This window comes from Podarcis liolepis, assembly GCF_965112155.1.
Source record: "Podarcis liolepis genome assembly, chromosome: 1".
NCBI lineage: Eukaryota > Metazoa > Chordata > Lepidosauria > Squamata > Lacertidae > Podarcis > Podarcis liolepis.
Window position 1 is genome coordinate 118,318,466 of NC_139554.1, and position 18,849 is coordinate 118,337,314.

Consider the following 18,849-nt stretch of genomic DNA (forward strand, 5'->3'; position numbering starts at 1 on the left):
GCAAGTTGGATAAGAAGAGAGGAGATATGGGACAGCCAGCTCCAACTATCTCAAGGGCTGTCACATGGAAGAGGGAAGGAGATGGTTTTCTCCCACTCCAGTACCAATGGCTTCAAATTACAAAGAAAGGAGAACTGCCGATCTAGGGTAAGGGTAAAGGTAAAAGTAAAGGAACCTCTGACCATTAGGTCCAGTCGTGACCAACTCTGGGGTTGCGGTGCCGTTTGCCTTCCCGCCGGAGCGGTACCTATTTATCTACTTGCACTTTGACGTGCTTTCGAACTGCTAGGTTGGCAGGAGCAAGGACCGAGCAACGGGAGCTCACCCCGTCGCAGGGATTCGAACCGCCGACCTTCTGAAAGGCAAGTCCTAGGCTCTGTGGTTTAACCCACAGCGCCACCCATGTCCCTTCGCTGGTATAGGGTGATATGCAAATTTAATAAGTAAGTAAGTAAATAAAAATAAAAAAACATTAGGACATCAAGAAGAACTTTCTGACAGCAAGAGCTGTTCTGACAGTGGAACAGACTCTCCTTCCTTGGAGATTTTTAAAAAGCAGACGTTGGGTGCTTGGCTGGAGCAGTGGGGTTGGGCTGGATGACCCTCAGGGGTCCCTTCCACCTCTCTATAATAATTGGGCAGACCAGTGCCGAGCGCCTTCATCACATAATAATAATAATAATAATAATAATAATAATAATAATAATAATAATAATAATAATAATTTATTATTTATACTCTGCCCATCTGGCTGGGTTTCCCCAGCCACTCTGGGCGGCTTCCAAAAAAACACTAAAAATACAATAACCTATTAAACATTAAAAGTTTCCCTAAACAGGGCTGCCTTCAGATGTCTTCAGAGTTTGGTAGTTATTTTTCTCTTTGACATCTGGTGGGAGGGCATTCCACAGGACGAGTGTCACTACCGAGAAGGCCCTCTGCCTGGTTCCCTGTAACTTGGCTTTTCGCAGAGATGAGGGAACCGCCAGAAGGCCCTTGGCGCTGGACCTCAGTGTCCAGGCTGGATGATGGGGGTGGAGACGCTCCTTCAGGTATACTGGACCGAGGCCGTTTAGGGCTTTACAGGTCAGCACCAACACTTTGAATTGTGCTGGGAAACGTACTGGGAGCCAGTGTAGGTCTTTCAGGACCGGTGTTATATGGTCTGGGTGGCCGCTCCCAGTCTCCAGTCTAGCTGCTGCATTCCGGATTAGTTGTAGTTTCCAGGTCACCTTCAAAGGTAGCTCCACGTAGAGTGCATTGCAGTAGTCCAAGCGAGAGATAACTAGAGCATGCACCACTCTGGCGAGACAGTCCGCGGGCAGGTAGGGTCTCAGCCTGCGTACCAGATGGAGCTGATAAACAGCTGCCCTGGACACAGGAGTCCCACATCATCCGAGTCCCACAGACGGCAAATATGGGGAAAAGCCTGCGAGGGAGACCCTGTCCCCGTCCCTTTTCCCCCACCCCGCCACCCCACATCCACCCAACCCGGGTCGTCTCCCTCCGGCTTGGGGCCGCCTGCGGGCCCGGAGCCCGGAGGAAGCGCGGAGGACGAGGCAGAGGGACAGGCTGAGCTGCGGGAGGGGGCGCCGCGCACGCGCACGAGGACGGGGGGGGGGTAAACAGCCGCAACAGAAAACAACAACGACAACAAGAACCGCTGCCGCCACGGCTTCAGCAGCAGCTGGAATCGCCCGGCCGCACTGACCTGCAAAGTCTCCTTCGAAGCCGGGTCACGTGAGCGGCGCGCGGACAACTCTCGCGCCGCCTCAGAACGTCGCGTCACTTCCCTCCCGTCCGCCGTCCCGCCGTTGCCTTGGCAACCGCCGCACGCGCGCTAAGGCCCCGAGTCGCCTCACGCCATGAAGGCCGCCGCCGCCGCCGCCGCCCGCCAGGCCGTGCTCGTCAAGAAGCGCCGAGGGCAGGAGCGCCCAGCCACACGTGCGTGTGAGGGGAAGGAGGCGCTGCTTGGGGGCCCGAGGAGGAGGAGGGCGGCGGCGGTCCCCGTTGATGCGCCTGGACCCGCTGCCAGTTTGAGCCTCCTCATGAGGCTCGGCGCCTTCGCCCTGGCAAAATGCGGGGAGGTTGGGGGGCGAGTTTTCTCCGTCGTATTTCTGTCCTCTCTCTTCCTGCTGGGCTGTTGGTCAGTCAAAAGAGATTCGGTGAAATCAGAATAGATGGGTTTTGTCAGCAAGAGGTGGCTGCGACACGGCATACATGGGCAGTGCAGTGTTGAAAACAAATTTTAATTGAAGAATTATTATTATTATGTATTTTGTGTTTTTGTCTTGTATTTTTATCATAGCTGTCAACTTTCAGATTTGAAAATAAGGGACCAGCAGCATAGCTGTCAACTTTCAGATTTGAAAATAAGGGATCAGCAGCCTCACCTGTTATTTATTTATTATTATGAAATAATTATGAAATATTAAATAACTTTGATCAAGCTAGAAAAACAAAATAATAATAATAATAATAATAATAATAATAATAATAATAATAATAATAATAATATCTTTATTGTCATTGCCCCCTCTCGGGGACAACGAAATTACTTGGCTGCTCCATCCACCCAGGTAGGGCACTCCACACAAAATCAAAACAACTATAAAAACACTAATTAAAACAATACAGTATAATACAGTAAAATACATATATACCTAGGTATTACCGAAATGTATACCTACTGTTTCACTAAAGGACTTTCGACTTTGTGAGCTCATTTACCAAAGACTCGCCATGCCAGCGGTGGCGCTTGTCATTCACAATGGTGGCGCTTGTCAGACTCAGCGATGGCACTTGTCATTTCTCAACGGTGCTGTGCACGCGAAATTAAATTTGGGGGCACTGGGCGGATCGTTGCACCCTGGCGGCGCATATGCTAAAGACCATAGCTATCAACTTTCAGATTTGAAAATAAGGGATCAGCAGCCTCGAAAATAAGGGATCAGCAGCCTCGAAAATAAGGGATCAGCAGCCTCACCTGTCCTGGGGACAGTCTGCGGGATATCTAACAATTTGGGATAGCAGCGGGAAGCAGCAGGAAACAGCACTGAAATAAGGGAATTTCCCGCAAAAAAGGGAAGGTTGACAGCTATGATTTTTATGCTGTGAACTGCCCCAAGATCCTCGGGTGAAGAGGCGGGATGCAAAGCGAATGAATGAATGGGGCTGCCCCTGAAGCTGGAGATTTCAGCTTTGCTGTTTGAATTTAAAAGCTGTAGTTAGCAGGAAAATGACACTTAAGTGTCATTTGGGTGCTGCCACTAACCCTGGTGGGGTCTTCCCTATCCTCAGAAGAACTGTGGCTTATATTCTAAGCATTTCATTTTTGCCCCGCTTCCCCGCTATCAGCATTTTCATTTATGCGGCCTTAACTGTGATAGGTTTAAGGTGGGATGTCTGGGGAAATCTTAAATAGCTCATTTCCCTAACAGTCTCCTAGCGTCTCATAACCGAATCCTAGATAGGGACCTTTTGCCACTTCTGTTTTCAGGTCATAACTTCTTTCACATTGCCAATGGCCCTTGGGAAATGTCCTCAATGTTGTGGTTATTATTCCACTATGAGGAATCCATAAGTTGACTTAGGCTGAAATCTTATATTGCTGGGGTCACTGGTGTGACGCCTGTAGGCATAGTGACACCATTGGGGACTTACTTCCTTGGTAGCTGTGAAGCCTCTGAGCACCCACAAACCCCATCATGAGGAGGAGAGGGTAGCTATCTTTGACCCCCCTGGTGGAAAAGTAGCAGGAATGATTGAGCTGGAGAAGGGCAAATAAAAGCTACCAGAGAGGGTGGTGCCCACCACGTCCTCCCAAAATACAAAATGTACCCAATGGCCCCAATATTTTGACAAATCCTGTCCATTGTCATTTATCTGGGAATAAGTCCCCCTGAACTCTGAAGTGTTTGCATCTCAGCAGACCTATAAGGCTTTAATCCTATGAACGTTTACATGGGACCATTTGCGCTGAAAACAGAGAATGAACATGTTTTTAGGGTTGCAGTGTGAAGATGTCTCCATCATACAGCATGCCCAGGGTTGCTATCTCAACCTAGTATGAAAGCATGATCATTTTGCCCAGAAGGTGACAGAATCGTAATAATAATAATAATAATAATAATAATAATAATAATAATTTATTAATACCCCACCCATCTGGCTGGGCTTCCCTAGCCACTCTGGGCGGCTTCCAACAAAATATTAAAATACCGTAATGCATTAAACATTAAAAGCTTCCCTAAATAGGGTTGCCTTCAGATGTCTTCTAAAAGTAAGTGGCATTTGACAGAAAACTTTTTTTCATATCTAGCAAACGAAGATGATGTTGTGGAGGGAATATTTCTTCCGGTGGGAGTAGATCTCCGCCAAATAACTATACTCCCCAAAAAAGAATGGGAGAGGATTCACGATAGCCTCACCGCCCCAGCAAGAGAAGCAGCCCGGATTCGTGCTGAAAGGAAGGAGCGGAAAGATCTGCACTTAAAGTCTCAAGCACTTGTGAAAAACTGGCATAACACTATTGCGGTAAGTGACACACATACATTTCAATGCCTGTGGAATGTTTATGACAGTCCTGGTTGTATTTCTATCCTTTTTCTTACTACTGGGTTGGTTAGTCAAAAGCGTTTCAGTAAAATCAGAATATATGTGTTTATCAGCAATAGATTACTGCAACATGATATTCATGGGGCTGCCTCTGAAGACGGTTCAGAAATTTCAGCTGGTGCAGAATTCAGCAGCCAGGTTGCTCACTGGGGGAAGATGGCTTGAGCATATAACAACAATCCTGGCCCGACTGTACTGGCTGCCAATCAGTTTCCTGGCCCTATTCAAATTGCTGTAAAGCCTTAAATGGTTTAGGACCACTATGCCTCAAGGGGCACCTCTCTCCATATGAGCCTACCTGGACCCTGAGATCATCTTCTGGTGCCCTTCTTCATATGCCTTCTCCATGAGAGGTCTGCAGGGTGGCAACACAAGAATGTTCCTTTTCTGAGGTGGTTCCCTTTTGGAGGAATGCTCTCCCCAGGGTGGCTTGCCTTGCACCTTCATTATTTATCTTTAGGTGCCAGCCAAAAATGTTTCTTTATAACCAGGCCTTTGACTGATTAAACATTCCATGGCCTTTTAAATATGTTAGTTGTGTGTGTGTGGGGGGGTGTTGTTGGTTTGATTTTGTTTTTTATTTAGGTATCTTGTGTTCTCATTTTGTATTTTTAAGTTGTAAACCTCCCTGTGAATTTAATAAATAATAATGATGATAGTGATAATTTTATAGTGTGACCTGGGAAGTCCTGGGTTCAGAACTTGCCTCAACCATGAATTTTTCAGGTCAACTCATATTGCAATAGATAAAAAATAGCACATTTACTATGCAGACTGTTGAGCACTATTTACATGTATAGGCCCCACTCCTCAATCAGGAAAGCTCCCAGAGGAGCTTACAAACTGAGAAAAATAACACAGCCCCTGCCCTCAGGTTTACAGACTAAAAAACTAAATGACAAAATAGGAAAAGGGGATATGGCAGGGATCAAAGAAAATACAGGCACCATGATCTTAAAGGTACAAGGTTTTATAAATTAACAGATTGGATGGAAACAGGCTGATCATTATTTGTTTGTTTGTTGGTGGCTCCTGAGAAATAGCCTGGCAACCCAACCTACCTGGAAGTGACTGCAATGCAGCCAGAAGTTGTTGACCTTACTGGGTGGGGCCTTCATCTCCTGGGGCCTAAATGAAATCTGCCAACACTTTGTGGCATCCTAGCAGGTAGGTTCATGGCTCATAGACACCCAGTACCGTCACCCTCAGATCAGATGGTCCTTCTCACAGGACAAGCCTCTGTGAAGGGGAGGGGAGGAGTCTGCCCAGCCGGCGAAAACAGCAGTGGCTGGTGATGGCAGATCCTTGCTCTCTGCTTCTCATTCTGCTGAGTATTAGTGTTATTGATGCTAGTTTAAACAACAACATTCTGATCCTCAACATTGACATTGTATCTGCAACACTGGGTGCCTTGCATGGTGTCATAATGTGCAGCATGTGTGTGCCAGAGCAGTGGGTTATATATAAAAAAAATTCATAGATAGTAGTTTATAAATGAACAAATGCCTGTTTACTACTCTAGACCAAATGTCTTAGTTAAGTACTTTATTACAATGCATCATGCAAGGAAGTTGGGTGCATAGGGTTATGGGGAGGGGTGGTACCTCTGGTGGGGTATGCGTCATACTCCTTCTGGGGTAGTTTATCCACCTTTGGTCCCCACCCTGCCCTCAGCTCTCACCTGTGACAGCAGCCACTCCTTGGAAGCGGCTTCAGCTGGCTGGATAAACCAGGTGTGGGTAGCTGATGGGCCTCAAACCCTAGGTGAGTTAGAGTTTGCAAAGACAGGCTCTGGCGGATTGAATGGACGAGACTAATAGTGGGTCCAGTGGTCAAGAAGGCAGTTTCTATATGTGCTATAGAGGGACGTGAGGACAGATGGGGCTTGTTACCTGGGAAGGTAGCCCATCTAGGAGAAGGAAAAAACTGATCCTAAACCTCTACTGCCTTGTGGGATATCTTCAGGAGAAGAAAAGGATAAGAAGTAAACCCTGCAGTCCCTAAGACGGTTGGCGCCTTGTATGATTCTTTTTGGCAACTCCTGCAGCCAAGCTGGTGCCAAACATATCACTCTGCTTTTCTTTCGACCAAATCAGCTAGACTGAAAGGGGGATGGGGTGGATCTTGTCTGGGCAGCACAGGACCTCTATACACACTGCCCAGGCTTGTGCCCCGATGAGGTCACTTTGGTGCTGCTAACACATTGGTTTGACTTTATCCCCAGAGGTGTACTCCATTTTTTCTCGAGACAGACAGATTGCAACAAGAATGAATGAATGAATGAATGAATAAATGAATAAAATATTGCATTGCAGGGTATGGCACAAGCGAAACTGAAAGCCAAGAAAGAGCGTCAGGAGAGGGATGAGGAAGAAAAAAGAAAGGTTGACCTAGAAGAAGCAAAGTATGAAGCACAGAAGCGAAAAGAGGCAGTGGCAGAATCCAAACTCTATCAGTACTACCAGAATGAGAGAGTGAAAGACTTCCATGTAACATTTTTTATTATTATTATTTCACTTTAATGTGGGGGATATGTTCAACATAGAAGTTGTATTAAATGAGGGAAATAGGCACAATCAAAATGGCTGTTAATAAGCTTTGCTTGGGGTCAGAAGAAGCCGAGCGTATCTGGGAAAACATTGTCTAATACAATAAGCAATGGGGGGGGGGCTAGCATTCCCATCTGTAAAAAACTGCTATCAGGTTAACAAATTTGAAAAACTGGTTTCATTGACACAGATTATTAATATTGGAAGAAGGTAATAGCTCTGTGTGAGGCCATGAGAACCAGCTTATGCCTTTCTTTGCAAAGCAGGCTAGTCACATCCCAAACTGTCCAAGAATGGCTGCCACCCCCCACCTTATCTTAATGTGTATAGGCCCCAGACAGGAGCAGATTCCGAGGCTATTGAAGAAACACTGGTACAGGGACTCTGAGATAGCATCCTGTTTACTTGACCTTCCCCAGTTGAAAGAAACTTGCTTTCCTCCGTCAACTTGTTTGATGAAGCAAGCAGAGCCAGCACCCAGCTCTCTGTCTCTACCCAGAAATCAGAGCAACCTGCTTTCCCCTGTCGGCTCCAGTCTCTATACCTTTGTGGCATGAACCAAGTGACTTAGGCTCATGGGTCCCCCCCCCCCCAACCTTGTGAGTTGACAAAGTTCTCTAATTATATAACATTTAAACTTATATCTCAATAGTAAAAAGGTAAAGGGACCCCTGACCATTAGGTCCAGTCATGGATGACTCTGGGGTTGCGGCGCTCATTTTGCTTTACTGGTCAAGGGAGCCAGCGTACAGCTTCCGGGTCATGTGGCCAGCATGACTAAGCCACTTCTGGCGAACCAGAGCAGTGCACGGAAACACCATTTACCTTCCCGCCGGAGCGGTACCTATTTATCTACTTGCACTTTGACGTGCTTTCAAACTGCTAGGTTGGCAGGAGCAGGGACCAAGCAATGGGAGCTCACCCCATCGCAGGGATTCAAACCGCCGACCTTCTGATCGGCAAGTCCTAGGCTCTGTGGTTTAGACCACAGCGCCACCCACGTCCCTATATCTCAATAGTACTTTACACTATTAAGGTTGAACCATATATCTGGGACAACAAGCAATACATGCTGGCTATGTAAAGCAGCAAATGCAGATATTTATCATATTTTTTGGACTTGTCCCAAAACGAAGATTCTTTGGATTGAAGTATGTAAAAGAAACTGATGTTATTAACAGGGTATACGTTTCTAATGAACCCACATACCCAATATTGTTTGGGTATGTGAAATACCATGTTTTAACAGACAATAGAGAAATGGTCATAAAGTTATTGACTGTTGCTTCCTAAGTGGAAAGAAGAAAAAACGCTTATCAGCAGAGAACTGGGTAATCAAAATATGGGAGATTGTAAATATGATACGATCGACAAACATGGTCAGAGTTAGAAAAGGAAGACAACCTCATGATCATTTTATAAAGTAATTGAATTTGTTTATAATATATTGGAATAACAAAGCACAAGACAGTATAAACCCACACGTTATTAAGTGTAATGTAACTTAACTTTCAGAGTTCTCTCTCTTAACACATTAGAAATCATCAGCTACTGTTGTTAAGGGGAAACATCATTTGTTTAATGCTTACATCACTGGTGCATCGTTTATTGCTTTAAAATATTGTTTGTTGTTGTTTAAATAAAACAATAAAAAGAATCCCTATCAAACGTTGCAATTTTATTTTGCAGAGAGCGCTCTTACTTACCGAATGCATAAAAGAAAGAGATGCTCAGATTGAATTTAAAAAGGTAAAAGAAAACCTGTACCGCTGCAGAGATGAAGAAGTAGAACGTGAACGTCAAAAAGCTGTACAAAAAGAGGAGGAAAAGATTAGAGAGAACCGTAGGAAGAGAGTGCAACTCAGCAAGGATCAACTGGAACAGTAAATATAATTAGCAGAGCTCTTTTTTAAGCCCACAGAATAAAATAAATATGTCATTTGTGGCATAAGCACATTGCCCCATAAAGCAACAACATAGAAACTGATCTGTTTTAACATTTGCTGGGGGATGGGGCAGGAAAGCAAAACATACCATATTGGACCATGTTCTGAATTAGCAGCTGTGACTCCTTACTCCCTCTCGCTGCTGGAAGGAAGTTGTACTCCAAGTACCATTCGCCCTGGGACTCCAGAAGTGAGGGGAAGGCCTCTGTTGCTAGTCAACAGAATAAGGACCTTTGCAGGGATGCTGCATCTTTTCTCTTTTAGGAAGAATACAAGTGGCGAGTTGAAGGCCAGTCTGGCCTCAACCATTCGCCAGACAGTGATGATGATGATTTATTAATTATACCCCGCCCATCCGGCTGGGTTTCCTCAGCCACTCTGGGTGACTCCCAACAGATTAAAAACATAATAAAACATCAAATATTAAAAACCTCCCTAAACGGGGCTACCTTCAGATATCTTCTAAAAGTCAGATAGTTGTTTATTTCCTTGACATCTGATGGGAGGGCGTTCCACAGGGCGGGTGTCACAACCAAGAAGGCCTTCTGTCTGGTTCCTCCCCCCCCCCTTAAATGAAAGAACATTTAGCTCCAACTGCCAGTTGATCTGAGAGTTCAGAATTAAACAGCTAAGGACCGCAATACCTCAAGGACCGCCTCTTTCCATATGAACCTACCGGACCCTGAGATCATCTTCTGAGGCCCTCCTTCATGTGCCTCCTCCACGAGAGGTCTGGAGGGTGGCAACACAAGAACAGGCCTTCTCTGCAGTGGCTCCCTGTCTGTGGAATGCTCTCCCCAGGGAAGTTCACCTGGCACCTTCATACCTTTAGGCATCAGGCAAAAATGTTCCTTTGTAACCGGGCCTTTGGTTGATCCAATTTGCATCCTATGCCCTTTTAAAACGTTGTTGTTGTTGTGGGAAGGGGGGCTATTGGGTTGTTGTTTTTATTTTTATTAGGTGTTTTGTGGTTTTATATCTTGATTTTATTCTGTGAACCACCCTGAGACCCCCGGGTATAGGGCGGTATATAAATTCAGTAAATAATAATTGAGAGGAAGGCTACCCTAGTCTCTGCTTATCAGCCAGAGGAGCAAGGGCACCGGTAGGATTTTTTAATTTTCCAAACTGTTTTAATGTTTTAAAAATTGTATTGGACATAATTTGGTTGAAAAGTGGGGGTACACCTTTCGAGAGAGAGAGAAAAGAAGTCCTGCGAATAACCGCAATCTACCTGTACCAGTCTTCTTGAGCATCCAGAACTTCTGCCAATTGTAGAGGAACTTTAGACATGCCTCATTAACCAATCTTTTCTATGTTTTAGGATAAAAGAGCACGAACGTCTAGCAGAACTGAGCAGGCTGGAAGACAAAAGGGAAAGGGCAGAGATTCAGGAGCAGGTCCTGCTAAATCAACAGGAAGTGCTGCAGAAAGAGCAGGAGGAGCGTGAAGACAAAATCAGGCGTAGAAAGGAGCATCAGGTATGAAATGGGAGTTAGTAGCCAAATGTATGGAACTTAGGATCTGAAAAAAATGCATTTCAGTTTCCACTGGACTTTGACTAGGTACTTAACTTGGACAAATTACCAGTCAAATTACTCACAGGCCTGCTTATGACAAACGGAGGGAAAGTTGGTTTCTGCTGCTTAGGCCAAGAGCTTGTGTCATTGCTTTTCAGATATTACTTTGTAGGGGAGCCTCTAGTTAAAAGGTCAGGAGAGAGAGGCTGCCTCCATGCACAATTTTGTTTGGATAGGTGATTCTTAAAGGTAAAGGTAAAGGTACCCCTGCCCGTACGGGCCAGTCTTGGCAGACTCTAGGGTTGTGCGCTCATCTCACTCTAGAGGCCAGGAGCCAGTGCTGTCCGCAGACACTTCCGGGTCACGTGGCCAGCGTAACGAAGCTGCTCTGGCGAGCCAGCACCAGAGCAGCACACGGAAACGCCGTTTACCTTCCCGCTATAAAGCGGTACCTATTTATCTACCTGCACTTAAGGGTGCTTTCGAACTGCTAGGTGGGCAGGAGCTGGGACCGAACGACGGGAGCTCACCCCACCGTGGGGATTCGAACCGCCGACCATGCAATCGGCAAGTCCTAGGCGCTGAGGTTTTACCCACAGCGCCACCCGCGTCCCTCATTCTTGATTCTTAGGGTGATTCTTAGGGATGTGCTAATTCAGCAGCTGTGAGGCTCACACAGATGACGGTGCTCTCTACTATTCCCAATGGCAGATTGGATATTGGCAATGCAGACATACCTTGGAAGTCGAACGGGATCCATTCTGGAAGTCCGTTCAACTTTCAGAACGTTCAGAAACCAAAGCACGGCTTCCGATTGGCTGCTCCTGCAGCCATTCGAAAGCTGCAGAAGCCCCGTTGGATGTTCAGCTTCCAAAAATAGTTCGCAAACCGGAACACTCACTTCTGGGTTTGCGGCATTCGGGAGCCAAAATGTTCAAGAACTAAACTGTTCAAAAACCAAAATACGACTGTTTTAGTGAAGGTGGTACAGTCTAACTCTGCTATAGTGTCAAACCAGCTGTTGACAAAGTTGACTTCTGGGCAAAGTCTAAAGGGCATTTCCCATTCGTGTTTCATCACCTGTTGATATCTTTGTGGAATCTGCATATGAAACAATGCCAATAGTCTCCATACTTGACAGAAATGACTTCTAGTTAGGTGCACAAAGGGCGGGGATTTGTAAGCAGTGCAAAAATTGGAGTTCAGTCATATTTTTGCAGCGAGTTGTCTGTATCGGGACCAATACAAGCCACAAGGTGCACTTTTTCAAGGACAAGGTGTCAGGAGCTCCATAACAGCTACACAGCTCCAACATTGGTACCCATGTTTACACGAGATGACATTAATATGCTTTCTTATATTTGCATTGTCACCACTGCTTCTTGCTCCTTTGATGTCGAAAACAGGAACAAATCCCTATAAATCTCCTTCTCCCAACTCTGTACTTTGCATAAATACATAACATTCTTCATGATCTTTTCTGTCCTCTTCCATAGCTCGGGCCTAGCTGGTGCAAACACAGTGAAGCGTTATGTAAAGATTCTGCGCCACCCCTCTGTGAACCCGCACTTGGAAAGAGTTAGGATTGGGCAGAAGTGTCATTCCAGCCCCAGTTTGCCCAGTGAAGGCACAGGTCATTGGAGAGCTGCTGCTGGTGGTGCTCCCACTGATGGTAGCTGGCCAAGCCCTTGATACAGGGTGTTTGGGGTCTTGTGTTAAGCAGGGCCGGCGAAGGATCAGCAAAGAACAAAAATCCACCTTCTACCCTGACCAGCAGGAGGCAGCAGGGCTTCCTCCAATTATCCTCCAGCCAGTCGACTCTATAGTGTGCTCTGCTTGACACTTATTTTGGTAAACAAAATACGCATTCTGGGTTTTTTTGTGTTTTGTTTTTTTAAAGGCACATGTTGCTGACCAGGTGACTCTCAAGGCTATCGAGAAGCAAAAAGAAGAGGAAGAGGATGATAAAGTCCGAGCACATTATAGAGCAAAGCAGGCTATGGCTAAGCTGAGAAAAGCAAAAGAAGATGAAATGCACAGGTAGGCAGAATGCGAGCGGGAAATGGAAACACATTACCCAGATAAAACAAGGTACAGTTTTCTAGCATTACGGTAGAGACCCCATCTCGCACACCGAGATATTATGAAAGGAAAGTAACACTGCGGCTGTTCTTGCATCCACGCCAGCATTTCCGCTTGCCTGACAACAATCCCCCCCACCTTCCCATCATATTCTTCTGGGGGTTCTTCTTGGTCCCAACAGAGCCAATTTAAGGGGGGCGGGGGGGGGGAGTCCTGTTGCACTAATGAAGATTCTTAGTTGGCCTCTGCTAGTAGGACTTGTTTGTTGAATCCTGCTCTGTGGGACCAAGGACTCTTGATTCAGTTTTACTCTGCTGTGAACTCTTTTATTTTATTTTATTTGACTGATAACATTTGCCTGCCTTTCTTCCATCGCGGAACCCAAGGCAGCATACATAGAGTTGCCAAGCAATCTCCCAACCTTAAGATCACTGATCTGAGACAATGTTTTAAAACTGTTTTTTAGACTGTTGTGTCTGCTGCCCTGGATGGAAGGGCAGGATACAAATCAATCAAACAAACAAATGTGCCCATAGACCTGCCTAGGAACCAGTATAAGCGATGAATATCATACAGAGGCACGGATAAGGAATAGGATGCAGCCAGTGGACCAGATAGTTACCTCGGTGATGTACTGTGGGCCATTCTGACAAGTGTCAATCACCTGACATCACAAGTGACTCCAAGCAAACTAGAATTCCTTTGCAGGTGCCGCTTGAACTGCAACCGCAGAGAAATATTCTTCTGTCACCAGCTTCAATTCAAGCCGGCCCGTCAAAGAGATACTTGCACTTACAGCAAACTATGTTTGGGGCTTGCTGCAAGTGCAGATTCCATCTAGCTTGCGAAGCCCATTTCAGGCAAGCAGCAACTCCATAGTACATCTGACCCCAGTGGGCACTAGTCAGCTGATTGATGCTGATCGCAAGCTGACTTTGGGTAGGCACCAACAGGTCGGGAACACTGTAGTGCAGATTTACTTACTTACTTACTTACAGGCAACTCCCGATTTGCATTCTGGGTCATCACACGCAATGGCAGAGTGCACATAAGCCCTCCTCCTTTTCCACCCACATCCGGGTCGCTGCGATGTGCGTGTGCACAATCATGCGCCAGTTGGATGTGTGTAAATCAGCTGTTGCTTGTGTTAACTTTGCTGACTTTGTGTTAACTTGGTGACTTTGCTTTCACCACCAATCAGCTGAAGATCGCTGACAGCAAGCCTCCCTCACCGAGGAACAACTGGGAGCGTTTTAAGGCTCCTGATTGCTCCTTGGCAGCCAGCTCGCCACCTGTCTGGCACCAGGTGTCACGTATGGGTAGACATACGGAGCATCAGTCCTTCCTCTGATTGGCATAGAGGAGTGTGGTTTTATCCAGCTTGGGAGTTTAATCAAGGCATGGCCCAGGCCTCCCCTCACAGCACGCAGTTGATGAATCTAGGCACTTATGGCTGAACCATTGCAGGTTAATGGAGGAGCACAGAGACAACATTACTAGCCGCCTCCTGGCTCATATGAAAAAGGAGGCTGATGATGAGGATGAGCGTATCGCTAGGGACATTGCAGAGACGGACGCGCAGCTGGAGAGAGAACGCAAAGAAAAAGAAGAAAAGAACAATGCTGAACTGAAATCCATCACAGAGCACAGAATGAATGTGGTAAGAAAAATAAAATTAAGCATGCTTTTCTGTTTCACCATTTCTTATTTATCAGTTGGGGTGGAATCCAGCATTGGGTCAGCAGTCTGCTTGCACAACTGGATTTCACTTTTACCTCTTCCCCCGTGCACCCCATAATAGGTTTCAGAGGATCCCCCAGCCATGTAGAACAGATTTTGAGGGTATGTGGGAGACCACAAGGGAGGGAGAGAAAGGTGAAGTTGCATTGAGAGAGCAGAAGTTCAGTTTGCAAGTGGACAGTGTTGGATGCCACCTTTCATCTCAAAAAATAGACTTCTTTTACACAGGCACGGTGTTCCTGAGCAGCTTTCATGAAAGCAAATTCCATTAAAATAGTGGGATTGGCTTACACATAAAAGTATTTAAAAACTGGTTGCCCAGAATATCGAAATTGCATATATGTAACTCTTAATGTTAGTAGCAGGTTAGAGAGTCATCAGATCTTAGGCTTCACTACCACAGGATAAGAACTGGATTGTGTTGTTATAGATTAAAAGGAAAGAAGAGAAAGAAAAACAGGACAGACTAGAGGCTCAAGAAATACTTCGTGGACAAATAGAAGCAGATCGGATTTTCCAAGAACTGGAGAAAGACAAGAAACATAGAAATCATTGTGCAAACTTAAAATTACAAGACTTCCATGTCATGCAGATAGTAAGTATGGGCATTAAGTTTACAAAGTAAACTTCTTTAAAAAGGGCGAAAATGGAATATGACTTGTACATTTTCTGTCTAGTGCTTGAGAGGGCAGTCTTGAGTGAGAAAACTGCCCTCTGCACCTGCAAATGGATGAAGTCCCAAGGACAGGCTTCCTCTGTCTCCAGATGACAAAATCAGATGAGGGGGATCTTCCATGTTTTGGAAGTGTAGGTGGTATTTTAAATATTTAAATAGGCAAAAACTGACAGGTTCCCTGCTCCCAAGCGGCAAACAACAGTGGCAATGAATGAAAGAGACCGCATGAGCGCAGGGAGGGAAGAAAATAGACTAATGCCATTACAGATACTTAAAGCTTAGTTTCACTTGATTAAACTGGGATTCTCAGAATGCTGAAGTTTACATTCGGTAGTTAATGCTGTACTTGTGTCCCACTCACAACGTTTATTAACTTTATAGAACAAGGATTGCACCCACACGATATCATTTATCCTAGCTAGTGCTTCAGTCGTGCGCTAATTATTATTATTATTGAGGGAATCAGGACATCTGTAACTTTATAGTTTCAGTTTTAATATATTATAAAATTATTGTTGGATATATTTAATATTTCCCTCCTCCCTTCCAATGCAGGTCGAAAAAAAGTTAAAAGAAGATCGTGAAAAACAAGCGGAAACGGACTATGTCAGACAAAAAGAACGCATTTTATTATTCAAGGAGCAGGAATTCCAGAAGTATGCAAAGAAAATCATTGATGAGCAATCCAAGACAACTCGAAATCTCTACCCTCTTTTGAAAGCACTCAATGAAGGTGACTCAGGTATAAACAGACCAGTTTTTAGAGAAAATGAACAGCCATGTGAAAAGCAGCCTACTAAGCTGCCGTTTATAGGTGACACAGCTCAAGAAATGAAATGGTTAAATGAATATGAATATGGTCACACTAAGGGTCGGCTAGGTTTTTCATGGTAAGGAAAACCCTTCCGAATGCTACAGTGAAAGTCTAATGCATTTTTAAATAACCCCAAATTGTAGTAGAAAATTAGCAAGTTTAAGACACCTTAATAAAGGTTGCAACCATCCAAATATATTTACGTATAACTTTGAAAATCCGTAGCTCTAATGATGTGTAGCATTTAGAAGTTCCAAAATAGCCATTCACACCTTTCTGTTCAGTTTTATTTCAGGAATATCTACTCCTTTATTCCTTCAGTTTCTGCCACCTGTACGAACACCAAAAATAACACGCACTTCGCGAACAAACCATTTGCTGTACCGCTTCCGTTTAAACTTTTTAGGCTAAAAGCATTAACTAGCCACTTAGTTCTAAACATAGGATTCCTGATCAGGTATTTGCCTCTTGATGGCCAAAATCCCACCCATGGCTAGTTTTCTTTCAATAGCCAGCATGCCACTCCCTGATCCCGATCAAGACTGTGGCATTGTGGGGAGGTATATGCAATTTAACCCTCGCTATGCTCTCAGTCTGGATGGGACTCCCCCTCTCCTGCTTTTTGCACTCGAAGCTAATGGATGTTCCCCTGGCGCCCCCATGGACATAGGTGGCAGCGATCTGGATTGGGACCACGGTGCGAGAGGGGCAAAAAGAGTTAGAGCCCACCCACCCTCCACTACACTAGTTATTTGTGAAAGAGAGAAATGTCATGCATTGGAGCGACTGTGGCACTCAAAGTAAGGAGCCATATACAAGGAAGTAACTGTAGTTGGGAACAGAGGTGCTTATCCTTTCCTTCACCCCCTTGACTGGGAAACCTCATCTTGGGCCAGACGGAATATAAAGTAGTTAGGGCTGCAGAATAAATGCAACAGGAAGACAGCATCTCTCCTGCTGCCTTCTGTTGTTCCCTTTCAACTGCCCCTCGCTGCATTGCGTGTCAAATTGGGAACTGCCATCAACTTGGAAGATTAAAAGGAAGATGAGCAGTGGCTGGTTTTCTACACAAAGTAGGAATAGTGCGACCCTTAGTATGAGTAAGTCATGGACCACGTACCTGTAGATCTTCTGTCACCCCTTCTTGATCAATCATCATCTAGCCTTTAAACAATATTTTAATCAACAGATAACTAAGACCTCAGTATAAGTGCCTCTTTGATGAACAGTGAAAAGAAACAATAGTTTATCTTAAGTGTGAGATGGCTTACAACGTAATAAAGGATAATTTCCAGCAATGCACTGTTTACTTGTAATAAAAGCTTTGTTATGACATCATTTTGCAGTTTCGGAGTTGACATATTGCCCAGGGAACAATATTGTTCAGTGTTGACTTTTATAAAGCAAAACTGTTTATAGAAATGCGTTGGAAACCTCTTTACCAAAAAACGAATAGCAGTGGTGTTTTAAATAAAATAAAAACAAACTGCAGCATTTATTTATTACATTTCTGTCCTGCCTTTCCTCCAGGGAGCTAAATGCAATAAAAATGGGATCCCGAAATGGTTTTTCCCATCCAGGTACTGACCAGACTCAGAGCTACTTAACCTTAGCGTGGTTCCTGTATCATGAGCTTCAGATGCTGCTTAAGGCCAATTTAAATTGAATCCCCCAACCCAATTAGTGTCATACCTCTGGTGTTGCAAAGGAGATATGCAGACAAAATAAGTTTTCCTTTCAGGTTTGGAAATTGCTTGCACAAGGTGGGTGTGGACATACAACTGGCGTTGGGAATTCAGGCATCTAGTATTTGCATTGCATGTAGGTAACTTGTTGGTTCCATGCCTCTCAATAAGCCACAATACGAGGCCACCAACAGGCAAGGTAGGGGGATCTATCTACTGGGGAACTCCCCTGGTATAAAGGGATACATTAGTTTGTGGTTTTAGTGATGTCACCCGGAGATAGTAGCTTAGCTTCAGAATTCTATTTATTAGCAGCTGCCACAAGGCCAACCAGTTCAACAGCGAAGAGCCCATGGAAAATCTTGATGCTGAAGCTGGGATACAGGTTACATTCCAGAAAACACCTCTCCACAAAGGCTAGGATTCAAAATCCTATTTTGTAGTAAAACAGGGTCCTTTGGGGATGCAGAACCAGAGACATGCAAAGTGACATACAACAGAGACCAGGCCTACAGTGCAGCCTATTGTATAGATGCTTGAGACAGCAGCGATCGTGGTTGAGCCATGGAACCACTTCATATAGCTGAAACAGGACCTCATTACCCATAATGGTCTCTTAGAATCAAACTGTAAGAACAAAAGGTTACAGATACAGCTGCTAGTCTGAATAGGACTTAATTTAGAGGCGGGTCTTTGGATCAGGAGATTCATGACCTAAATAGAGAGAAAATTAGACAAGTAGGATCAATTATGTATATCAGCTTACGAGAATAACCCGTACTGCCGTTTGACTTCCCTAGCTTGCTGCATTGCTGTAGACCAGGGCTTTCCAAACTCTTCACACTTTTTTAGGCATTTCATGACACAGTAATTCAGTTTTACTAGCAAACCAGAGGTTAAACTAATCCCTTTCCAGCCCTGGGAAGAGCACAGGGAGCGTTTGTGCACACTGAAGCCAACACACACTGAAGCCGACACACTAACGTGTTGCAACACATATTGGAAAGCTTTGCTGCAGACTGTACTGCTGCTAGTTTCTAGTATCGGTGTCATGTTTTCTGCCATGAGCAATGTCAAGCCAGCCCTTGCACTTGACAGCCAGTTTACTCTATGGCCAGAAATATCACGTGGCATAGCTTTGCTGGGAGTGTATCGCTTCCAACTTCAAGTTGTGGGTTGCCTGCTAGAATACACCTCCCTGCGTGAAGAAAACAAACAAA

At 45.0% G+C, this 18,849-nt stretch overlaps 1 protein-coding gene across 2 annotated transcripts; it reads left to right on the forward strand.

The window, feature by feature from the left end:
* Positions 1-1,838: 1,838 nt before the first annotated feature.
* CFAP210 (cilia and flagella associated protein 210) lies at positions 1,839-17,438 on the forward strand. 2 transcript variants are annotated; one of them, XM_083468825.1, is made up of 9 exons: positions 1,839-1,950; positions 4,322-4,536; positions 6,933-7,106; positions 8,856-9,049; positions 10,437-10,593; positions 12,533-12,672; positions 14,182-14,374; positions 14,885-15,049; positions 15,686-17,438. In XM_083468825.1, the coding sequence occupies exons 1-9, from the start codon at positions 1,866-1,868 to the stop codon at positions 16,022-16,024; spliced, it is 1,662 nt and encodes a 553-aa protein (XP_083324951.1). In that variant the 5' UTR covers positions 1,839-1,865; the 3' UTR covers positions 16,025-17,438. The 2 variants fall into 2 exon arrangements, with proteins under 2 accessions (XP_083324951.1, XP_083324952.1); XM_083468826.1 differs by having other exon boundaries at positions 1,846-1,944.
* The last annotated feature ends 1,411 nt before the right edge of the window (positions 17,439-18,849 follow it).

Excerpts from the sequence above, each read along its gene's own strand:
- CFAP210 (XM_083468825.1), top strand. The coding sequence starts at position 1,866 with ATGAAGGCCGCCGCCGCCGCCGCCGCCCGCCAGGCCGTGCTCGTCAAG. Across the intron at positions 9,050-10,436 it reads AGCAAGGATCAACTGGAACA|GATAAAAGAGCACGAACGTC; the intron begins GTAAATATAATT and ends TCTATGTTTTAG. Across the intron at positions 15,050-15,685 it reads ACTTCCATGTCATGCAGATA|GTCGAAAAAAAGTTAAAAGA; the intron begins GTAAGTATGGGC and ends CTTCCAATGCAG.